Genomic DNA, 11,525 nt, shown 5'->3' on the forward strand with positions numbered 1-11,525 from the left:
CATGATGGCCAGGCCAGACCCCTCAAGGGACCTTACACTAACGAGTTGTACAGGTGGATGCTGGGACAGTCGCTGTTGTTCAAGTCCATGCTGGTCTGAAAAGAGTTTCATTCAAAACAAAGAGAAGGACGAAGCCCATCTCTGACTCCTGAGCCTCATGGCACAGCCAGCCAGCCAGCTGGGCACCACAGATGGAAAAAGCCCCTCACCAAGGCTCTACCAGGTGGTGCCAGGACCCTTCAGAATGTAAAGGACCCGTGATTCAGAGTCCTATGACCGCTGAGTGGGGCTGTCACTCTGTCACTTTTTTTACCCTGTGGTCTCAGAAGACTCTAAGGGAGGGTTGAGGGAGGAGCAGGGGTGGGAGGGGCAAAGACGAGGGTGTCTTCTCTTACTACTTAAAAGGGGCTCAATACCACTTCCTCCCAGACAGGGGTAGCTGGAGACAGAGACACAAGTACAGCCTTCCTGTGTGACTTCAGCTGCCCAGAAAGCATCATGGACCTGGGTGAGTAAGCCTCCTCATGCCAGTAGAAAAACCAGATACTGGGCAATGAGTCTAGGGTGGGATTGGGTCCTGAGGGGAGCCGCCAGAGAAATCAGGGCAGTTGGTATGAACTGGCAGCTGCTCTCAGATAATGTCACCCTATTGCCCCCAGCCCCCGAGGATGTTCCTGCCCTTTCAGACCCGTCTGAAAGGGAGGGAACGGCGACAGATGTCAGGAGGAACAAGGGGAATAAAGTGGCATCTTCTAAAGCAGCAGGGAATAAAGAGTGTGGCTGACTGACCTTGTTTGACCTGGATAGAACTTGTTCTCAGCTGGGAGTGATAGGTGACGTTCTCTGGCACCTCAGGACACCCTGCTCCTTGTCTGTGCCCACCTTTTCTCTCCTGTTAATCCAGGATTTGAATCCCCAACCCTGTGGAGTTTGATAAGAAAGAGTAAATTGGATGGGGCAGTGTTGTGTGTTGTGGGGTCATGCAAATCCAAATGCAAGCTGCAACCTCTGCCTCTCTTTCTCTTTGTCTCTCTCTGTCTGTCTCTCTCTCTCCTCCTACCCATCCCATTAGCTCAGTGCCTCTTGCAAGTTAAAGGACCAGTGACGAAGGGGAGGAGGGGGGAAGCGTTCAGCATAGAGAAGCCATAGCCAGACCTCTGAGCACAGCACCCACCACAGCCCAGCAGACAGACTGCTCCTCTGGGCATAGCCTCTGCAAAGTACCAGGGAAGTCCCAGGAGGCACAGAGTAGGTAGACCAGCCCCAGACTCCCCAGTTACGAATCATAAATCTCGGCTGCAGAGTCAGACCCCACTGAAGCTAAAAAGGCCAAGTTCCTAGAGGGTTCCGCTCATCAGCCAGTAAAGCACCATTGTGGCCTCAAAGCCACAAGGGGTTGACTTTAAAAAGTGAAGGTTCCCTGGTGCTGCCCTCACACCCCTCCCCACCACACCACAGCCAGCAGCACCTTTATCTCTGCCTCCCCTGCCCAGCATGCATTGCACACTGGGTCTGGACCCAGCTGTGGAAGGTATATATGGTGACCACCTCTGCTGGCTGGGAACTCGGGGGAAGCAGAGTTTTGTTTTTACGCCTCTGCCTCCCAGATGTTTCAGGATATAGTTAGAAAACATTGATGAGATGAATGAGTGGAAGGATGGGTAGATGATTGATGGATGGAGGACGGATGGGTGGATGGGTAGATGATTGATTGATGGATGGAGGATGGGTGGATAGATTATAGATAGATAGATAGATAGATAGATAGATAGATAGATAGATAGATAGATAGATAGATGATTGATGAAGGATGGATAGATAGATAGATAGATAGATAGATAGATAGATAGATAGATAGATAGATGATGGATAGATGGATGGTTGATGGATGGATGTTGAATGAATGGGGATGGATGGATGGATGGATGGATGGATGGATGGGTAGATGGGTGGATGATTGACGGATGGATGATGGATGGATGGAATCAATCACTCTAAGTAGGTTTTAGATTTTGATTATCTGTTTACGCCAGCTTGTTCTGCCACCAGCCTGTGTCTATGCCTACTCCCCAGGTATCTACCTCCACCAGTCATTGTCCCAGGGTGCTCCCACTGTCCACCTTCTCCACCTTCCCTATATTAACCTCTAAGAAGCAGCTCCCAGGATAGAGGGAAGGCTCTGAATTTATAGCACTCGCTGATTTCCATGGTGTAAATTCTCCCATCCCAGTTGATCCATTCAAGGTCCAAATGTTTAACACAAATGGGGGATGGACACCAGCCCTCCTGGCACTGGGACATGATAGAGTGCCTCTCCTGGACTAGATTTGGGGATGTTAGATGCATGGCTTTGGTACAGGGGGCGGGGAAACCTCTGGTCCTGGAAGAAGGGGTTGGCTTGCTTTTTCACTCATCTCAAAAGCACCCCAACTGCTAACCCTGAACTGCTGGTGTGAGGGGAAACTGCCCAGAACCTTTGCTCAAAACAGGCTCTGGGCCGTTGGAAGGGCGGGTGGGCCACAAAGAATCTGTTTTTCACTCCCCGTCTGCCCAGCAGAGACAAGAAGTGTGTGAGGAGGCCGGGTTTCTGTTATACAAAATGAAAAACTCCAAACCGGGGCTCTTTCGTGATTTGAATGAGCAGCCTTTGAGGTGCCCTCCCCACCTTCAAGAAATGGGGCCACAGATCTCAGCACAACTTCTCAAAAGCAGAGATAAGAAAAACGAACCCATGAGAGACTCGTGTCTCACCACTGATCCACAGATGGTGGCAGAAGGGGATTCAGGGTCAGCCCCTCCCGGCCCTTCAAAAACCTGGCTGTGGAGAACAACACGGTAGTCCAGGGTAGCTAGGAGAAAACACTCCCCTTTCATGGGTTTTCTCTTCCAGTCACTGTGTCATTCAGTGAGAATTTTATGACTAGCCAGTCTGGTGGGGAGATAGCATGTATGTCAACATGCTCCAGCACTCCCTAGGGTAGGAGGACAAGACTGAAAAACAAAACTGTGAGTGCGGATCAGGGACGCATCCACGCTGTGTTTGGGAAGAGCCTGTAGAAGTTGTCAAGCCAAATGAAGACCTAAGGGGTCAGGATGTGGCAGGGACTTCAGACTCTATGGCCATCGGAAGTCAACAAGGCAAATGAGGGACCAGAGAGTCGGCTCGGTCAGGAAGCTGATTGCCACACGAGCATGAGGTCCTGAGTTCGGAGCCTCAGAACCTGTGTTTAAAAGCTGGTCATGGCAATGCCAGCCCTAGGGAGGCAGAGACTGTGGATCCCTAGGGCACTGGCAAACTCCAGGTTCAGTGAGAGACCATGTCTCAAAAAAAAAAAAAAAAAAAAAAAAAAGGTGGTGAGAAACTAAGGAAGACACCTGATGTCAACCTCTGACCTCCATATGGTCACACACACACACACCTTGGACTCCTACTCATTCAGCTCTGGTGAAGGCCATAGAGGGACAAGAAGGAGGAAAAGGCACAGGCCAAAGGGAGTGGGGAAAAGTGGGTGTGTCAAAAAGGAAGCCAGGCTGGGACAATCCTTACAGCTCCGTATGACAGCATTAGGGGGTCCATACTGAAAGAAATGGGAGCCAGCAAAGGGTTTTTCTCCCGCTTTCCAAAGAGAGGGGTAAACAGATGAAATGTATGCTTTGGAAAGAGTGAGGAACAGCAAGGCCTTGGATCAGGACAGAGAAGGGACCCGGCTTCAAGAGACGAAGGTGTAGAAGCAACAGAAATGGGCAGCTGGTGGCAGTGACAATATAGAGGGCAAGAATTGCCTTGGCCTGTGGAGGACCATCAGGAATGTCACATGACTCCGTCGTGAGAACCCAGGCTAGGTGTCTCATTCACATCCCTGATCTACATTTTAGTAGCTGTGTGACTCCAGTAACGCAGCTTAACCTCTCTGGGCCTCTGTTCTCTAGAATATAAAAGGAGTACAGTTAGTAGCTTCCAAGATGTTTTGAGGGGAAGAAACATAGCATGAGTGGGTAGGAGTGTGGTTTCCACAGCTAGACGGCCTGCTGGGTGACCCTGGGGAAGCCTTGTGCTTCTGGTTCCTCATGTGAGAACCTTCCAGGGTATCCATAAGGACGGACGGGGTGAGGGCACCCGTATGTGGACAGTACGATGAGAACCCAGTGAGTGCCAACTGTATCACTGATGAAAGATCTGGTACCCTACTGACAAGCTCCCAGCAGCTTTCACATCCCTGCCTCCCATCTGTTCTCTGGATCCCTTAATGCTTCCCTGCTTCTGCCTCCTCCCTCGCCCACGTCCCTACGTACCGTGGCTGAGAAGGTCCAGAGAGGACAATGTCTGAGGTGTCTCAGGGGCCCGATGGTGGGCAGCCAGGGTTTCCTGGGCAGTCTAGGGGGACTTGGAAAGTAAACAGGTGGGGGTTTTAGGGCCGGAGGGGGAGACGGTTTCCCAGGGTGGAGTGGGGGTGGGGGGTCAGGCTGGAGTGCTAGGGAATTTTTCTTTCATCATACTCATTCTGCAAACCCGAGAACTCAGGAAACACCCAGCCCCTCAGTCCGTGGCTCCTCAAGCCTGACATTCCCAACCACTGCCCAAGAGCAGAGTTGCCTTATGACTGATGACAGGTAGGAGCCTTGTGACTCACTGCCACTGACCAGGTCCTTCTGACATCACACATGCGAATTCCCCCAAGTTCCCCTGGTGAACTGCCTCCAAAAGGGCCTGTCCTAGATCTACAGCACCCTGAGACTCACCAACCCCTCGCCCCTACCCCATATCCAGCATCCCTGGAATGAGAAGGCAATGTTAATCACACGCCCTAGAGCCCCTCCCCACAGAGGCTGCCAACGGACCAGGACAGGACCCAGGAGATGGGGCAGACAGAGTAAAACAGAGAAACAGCTCTTGTCCCCCCCAGGGAGTTCTTGCTCTCGCTGACAGTCAGATTGAGCTTTCCCTGCAATAACCGAAAGACGTTGACGTGTTGAAAGAAACCTCGAACGCGCAAACACCGAAATGAGTCAGGGGAGGGAGGGCTGTGCATCAGACCCTGAAGAGAGTGTGGTCTAGAGTGAACACGTGGCCTTGAGCACGGGGGTTCAAGGGGTAATTCAGTTAGAAAGGAGGAGGAGGAGAGAGGACCTGAGAGGCCACGTGGTGATGTTCCCACTCCTGGCTGCAAACGATCAGGGACAAGCTGAGAACAAGGGGACACTGGCTGGCTGTCCCCAGAAAAAGGTGGAGCTAGGGAGGCAAGGACTTGGAGGAGATGGTTGGAGGCTTGAGCACTGTGCTAAGCATAAGGGTCTCGCCATCTTTAGAGCGAGGAAGAACTCTTGGAGATTTAGCAAGGAGGCACCGTGGGGAGAGACCACAGAGCTATGCTTTAGTAAGACGTGTCTATGTAGCATGAAGGAAGATGTGCGGGTGGGAAGAACGCTCATCTGGTGACCCGATGCCCTCTCTGCTGGTACTGAGAGTAGCCAAGCTTAAAATCCCCAGTCCCGGCAATCTCAGTCTAGAGCACATGGAGGTGTCATGTAGCTCAAACTCCAGCAGGTGGTGCTATGGCCAAGGACACATAACCTCTGGGTTCCTGCAGCTTCCCTGACCTCCAGAGGGCCCCCAGCCTCCTGAAGATGCCTGGAACAAAGGCTCTGGTTTTGGCCTAGGTGACATTCACGCGTCCCATCACAGAGACTGACTCTCCTGTGGATCTGAGGAACTGGGATTCGGGGGCTAGAGAAGGGTCTCAAAGGCGAAAATGGGTGGATAAGATAAAAACGCTTTGCCAGTTGTCTTCTTGCTTAGAAGGACACACAACCCAGGCTGGCCCAAGGCTCAACCTTAAGCAGAATGAGGAGCTGTCCACAGCACAAACAACTTGTTCTAGCCAAGGGTCCCTGTCTACAGGGCATTCGAAGACAAGTTAAAAGAGAGCAAACAAGTCAGCTCCCTTGGGACATTTGTAAGGCTTCACAGGTGGCTGTCCACGCATCTGGACACCAAGAAATGCTCCCAGGCCAGTGGACCCTGTCACCAGTGCAGAGCTGGACATGTGTGCATACACCCTGACCACCCCGGAGCCCTGCCTCCTCTTCCTGCTTCCCGTGGAATGGGAAAAGGGGGTGCTCAGGCCCCTGTGTGGAGCCAGCAGTCTTGAGGGGCTGTTGGGGTACAATGGATTCTGCAAACCAGCAACAGCCTGGCTGGGCCAAGGCGGGAGGGGGAGGGGGAGCTGTTCTGCTTCTTTCCCAGACCTGGGAATGGAGGAGGAAGGGAGGGAGGTGAAGACAGGGATGCTGGGCAGCAGGCCAGGTGTTCAAACGCACAATCTGGTTCTGATGTTCTCTTTCAGCAAACGCGATGGCTGGAGCCTGGGATGAAAGTTCCCAACGGTGCCCCCCTCCCCCCGCAATCTCCCGCTTTCCTTAATAACAGAGCCTTGTCTCTGCCAGGCAATAACATCACTTCCTTTGTCTCCTACAGGCAAACCCATGAAAAACGTGCTGGGGGTGGCTCTCCTTGTCATATTCCAGGTGAGGTTTCCTGCCAGGGGAAGCGCGCTCTCTTCCCTCCTCCACGTCCCCTCTCCAGCCAGGACTTCGGGTTCCCTAGAAGGGAAGGAATGGCCCAGACACAGGCCACCTGTCATTTATTAAGCTGACTGCCACCTCTCTCCTGGGGTTTGGGGGTTGGGGCAGACATTCTCTGGACTTCCTTTGTCCCCACTTAAATTAAACTCAGGGGGAAGTGACCTACCCACACCTCCATCGCTTCACCTCCCACCTTCCCACCCAGGAGACAGAGATGCAGTTTCTGAGTTCTTAGAGAGAATCGCGCTGTGCAGCACAGTGCTTGGAAGGGGCCTGTTTTGCACATAGGCATGTGTCCGTCTGTGAGCTGGGAATCTGGTTCCTCTCCAGTCACCCAAAGTTGTCTCCTCTTGCCAAGGTTCTCCTTGTAACCTCATTCTGTGTGTTCTTTCCTAAAAGAGAAGGCCATCTGGCCTGCCCGTGGGGAGGGGGTGGGAGAAAGTGGCTCCTGGACCCTGTAGAGAGGATGGAGGTCTGAATTCTGCGCAGCAGAGAGCCTGTTTCACAGTGCTCCATTCTCTGGCCCGGCCAGGAGGCAGAAGGTGCCCCAGCAAGCACAGAATCAGAGAAACTGTAACTCCCAGAGTCAAGTTTCCTCCGTTTGGGTGGGAGCTCTCTGGAGGTGGAGGGGGTGACCAAGGCCAGTCTGGAGAAGTAATGCTTCAGAATTTGACTCTCCCCCAGGTCCGGAGGCCAGAAAGGCAGCTTTCCAGGAGCTCAGGCCAGGGGCAGGCCCCACGCTGGGCACTGTTCCCCAAACCCCATCTTAGAGGCCCCCTGGAGCTTGGGCTGTAGCCCTGAGCCTGGCCCCTTCCCCATCACCGCTCCCTCCCCTCCTGTACTGCTGGCTGGAAGGCCAGGGAAGGGTGAAGACATCTGTGGCTGGCTTTTGTCTTTCACTTGGGGGAAGGGGGGTTCAGACAGGGCAGGATGTGGTGGGACTGTGGGCTGCAGAGGCGGCAAGCCTAGGGGGAGGGTGTGGAGGAGGAGCAAGGGTCGGGGGAGAGGACAAGACTGGAGGGCGGAGGACACTTCTTAGAAGCTGGGAGTTCTGTCCTCCGAGGGGTCTAGAAGTCCCTTAATCCACAGGCCTCAGACCCAAGGCCTTGGACCCATTCATGAGGGGCTAAACGCAGCTAACTTCTCCCGCCCCCCCCCGGGGGGGGGGCTACAGTCACACCTGGACCAGGGAAAGAACGTTGCTGCAGACTTTTCTTCTCAAGTTAGCAATGCCCAAAGAAAAGGCTCCCGAACGCCACGTTGTCCTCCCTCCGTTGCCAGTAAAGGTACAATCTGTGGGTTCCCACTGAGTGGTTGAAAGTCACTTACCCAGTGAAGGAACCATGAGCTTTCCAAAGCAGGCCTTCAACCCACTCCCCTTCATCTACCGTGGTCCATCTTGATCACACACAGGCATGCACACACGCACACACGCGCGCGCGCACACATACACACACAGCAGGCACCCCTCCATTGATAAAAATCACAGCAGATGCTGAACCTTCCCCCACACACCCTGCAGCCTTGCAAAAGGGCTAAAAAAAGCCCAGAACAGCTGAGCCCTGCTGATTGGGATCTGCCGGAAGTCAGGCAAAGAGGGGTGGGGAGAGGGTAGGAACACAGAGGGAGAGTGGGAGAAGAGAGGACTTCCTTCCAGGGGCTCGAGCAGCCATAGGAAGGGCATTGCAGGAGTCCTGCCCCGGAGGCTCGGCCGTCCAGTGGTACACATCCAGTGCTACACATGTGCATCTACTACCTGAGTGTAGTGGGCACCATGGAATGTCTCCTACCAATGGCCCACAGTCACCACAGTAGTGGTCCATCAGCTGAAATCTAGTCCTACCCAGAAACTTCGATCTTCTCTTCTTGCTCCAGACCTTCCTCAACCTTGACCCTAACATAGGTTTTGCCCCCACCAAACCCCAGCAGACCCCAAAACCCTAGACTCTCTCCAGTCCTCCAACAGCAATCGTAAGACTGGGTGTCCCAAGAGTTGGCAAAAATCAAATCGTGTCTACTGATGAGTAGAAACCTAGATTTCAGGTCCTGCCTCAGTCTACCCAGGCAAGATGTGCAATTTAACAAGATCCCCTCCTTAGGGAATTCACATGCACACTAAACTCATTATTTAGATTTATTTTATGTGTGCAAATGTTTCGCGTGCATGCATATTAAGCGCACCACACGTATACGGGCTGTCTGGGGGGGGGGGGCAGAAGCGGGCATCCGATCCTGTGGAACCGGGGTCACAAACAGTTGTGAGGTCTGGGGACGAAACCAGACTTCTCTACAAAAGCATCTACCACACAGTCTTAAGCACTGATCCACTTCTCCAGCCCCACACGCTGGTGCCTGAAAAGCAGTGATTTCAGATCAAAGACTTACTCAGAGTTCGAGGGGCAAATATAGATTCCTGGGCCCTGCCTTCTGAGATGCTGGCTCCATGGGGCTAAGGTCTGAGAATTTCCAAGAAGTAGCAAGTCCGTGATAGAAGCACCATCCTAGGCTGAGTCCCAAGCAGATCCTAGGCGGCTAGCTAAGCGGGTGTCTCTTCCCCTGCAGGTGTGCTTCTGCCAAGACGAAGTCACAGATGACTACACTGGCGAGAACACCACAGTGGACTATACCCAGTACGAGTCTGTGTGCTTCAAGAAGGACGTGCGGAACTTTAAGGCCTGGTTCCTCCCTATCATGTATTCGGTCATTTGCTTCGTGGGCCTGATGGGCAACGGGCTGGTGGTGTTGACCTACATCTATTTCAAGAGGCTCAAGACCATGACGGACACCTACCTGCTCAACCTGGCCGTGGCCGACATCCTCTTCCTCCTCGTCCTCCCCTTCTGGGCCTATAGCGCAGCCAAGTCCTGGATCTTTGGGGTCTACCTGTGCAAGTGCATCTTTGGCATCTATAAAGTGAGCTTCTTCAGCGGCATGCTCTTGCTCCTCTGCATCAGCATCGACCGCTACGTGGCCATCGTCCAGGCTGTGTCAGCCCACCGCCACCGCGCCCGCGTGCTTCTCATCAGCAAACTGTCGTGTGTTTTTATCTGGATGCTGGCCCTATTGCTTTCCACCCCGGAACTGCTCTACAGCGGCCTCCAGAAGAGCTACAGCGAGGACACATGGAGATGCTCGCTCATCACTGACCACGTGGAGGCCTTGATCACCATCCAAGTGGCCCAGATGGTCATCGGCTTTTTAGTGCCTCTGCTGGCCATGAGCTTCTGCTACCTCGTCATCATCCGCACCCTGCTCCAGGCACGAAACTTCGAGCGGAACAAGGCCATCAAGGTGATCATTGCTGTTGTGGTGGTGTTCATTGTCTTCCAGGCGCCCTACAATGGAGTGGTACTGGCCCAGACAGTGGCCAATTTCAACATCACCAACAGCAGCTGTGAACTAAGCAAGCAGCTCAACATCGCCTATGACGTCACCTACAGCCTGGCCTGTGTCCGCTGCTGCGTCAACCCTTTCTTGTATGCCTTCATCGGGGTCAAGTTCCGCAGCGACCTCTTTAAGCTCTTCAAGGACCTGGGCTGCCTCAGCCAGGAGCAGCTCCGGCAGTGGTCTTCCTGCCGGCACGTGCGACACGCTTCCATGAGCATGGAGGCCGAGACCACCACCACCTTCTCCCCATAAGGGCTCCCCTGCTCGGACTACGAGGAACTCTCCCAGGGGCCTTACAGTGGGGACTGGGAGCATATGCAAGGAACGAGGACCCACCAAAGAGCTGCTCAGGGAAGAGCAGGTCTGGCCAGTCAGGTTGACCTCAGGGCCAAAGAAACCGCTACCCATGCTACCTCAACCAAGGCTGGAAGAGACTCTGCCGAGAAATGATTACCCAAACCAGGACAGCTGTCCCTAAACTGACAGAGGAAAGTAAGATTTGAGAGGCCATCGTACCTTCTGGAGTGAAGGGTGTAGGGCTGGTGGACATCCCCGTGGTGGGAATGGACTGGTGAGACCTCTGCAGGAACCCTCTTCTAGCCTAGCAAGAAGTCCTGTGGATTCAAGGACAAAGGTCACATATTCCAGAAACTCAGGTTTTGTCCCCCAAAGCCAAGCTGAAGGAATCACTTCCTGGCTTGAGGAAGGAAGGGGAGCCATGGACTGACTGGTCTGATTAACTCTGACTTAGCTCCCTTCTTCCATCCTCCTTCTCCACGGTCACCAAGCCAACAAGAGATGGTGGTCTCCATGCTCCCCCAGAACACTGCTGCCCCTCCCCTCTGTCCCTCCTCAGTTCTCCCCAGGGAGGGAGCAGTGTACCCTGCCGGCCAGGCTGCATCATCAGCCTGAATGCAGTCCCAGCTGGGGCTCTGGATGACCACGGACAAGTGGTCAGGCCTCTCCTTGCGGGTGGGAGGAAAAGCTGGGAGAAGCGTCAGGGGCAAGAAGGAAGGTGGCCCTGCTGGCTGACAAAGGCCAGCAAGCTGCTTCTTTATTCTCTGCCAGCAACAGAAACCTCTCCTCATGTTCTGCTTTCGATTTATAAGAGCACACATGTTACTCAGACACAAATAAAAATTTCCCTTGAGGAAACAGCAACTTTAAAAGATGGAGGGGGGGGGATTCTTTGGTAAAGGGCAAGGGAGTGAGCTCTTTGGTAATCCCCACACTCCACCTGATGGCTCTCGCTCGCTCGCTTGCTCCGCTCCACACACCCCTCCTCCGCAGCCTTCCTTTCTCAGCTCTCAGAAACATGAGGTCACTGAGTGCCTCCAGAGAGAGGAGCCCAGGAGCCACGAGAGATGGAAGGAGACTGGAGGGCAGGATGTTCATCTCGCGGGAGCCCAGGGCCGTGCAGGCAGCCGTGCACGTGGGAGACCACTCTGAGCAGAGAACGGAAAGGCCAGGTTGCGCCGGGAGCGTCTGTGCCAGGGGACCTTAGTGGACCCCGGCCGCGTTTGCACCCTGGTGTGTTTGCTGTTCCACCAGCCAGG

The 11,525-nt window shown here is 53.8% G+C and overlaps 1 protein-coding gene across 1 annotated transcript; it reads left to right on the top strand.

The window, feature by feature from the left end:
• The first annotated feature begins 498 nt into the window (after positions 1 to 498).
• On the top strand, positions 499 to 10,221 carry Ccr7 (C-C motif chemokine receptor 7). Its single transcript, XM_005368252.2, has 3 exons — positions 499 to 508; positions 6,476 to 6,525; positions 9,145 to 10,221. Exons 1-3 carry the CDS (start codon positions 499 to 501, stop codon positions 10,219 to 10,221), a joined length of 1,137 nt encoding a protein of 378 aa, XP_005368309.1.
• Positions 10,222 to 11,525: the final 1,304 nt, after the last annotated feature.

Source organism: Microtus ochrogaster, unplaced genomic scaffold, assembly GCF_000317375.1.
Source record: "Microtus ochrogaster isolate Prairie Vole_2 unplaced genomic scaffold, MicOch1.0 UNK31, whole genome shotgun sequence".
Classification (NCBI taxonomy): Eukaryota; Metazoa; Chordata; class Mammalia; order Rodentia; family Cricetidae; genus Microtus; species Microtus ochrogaster.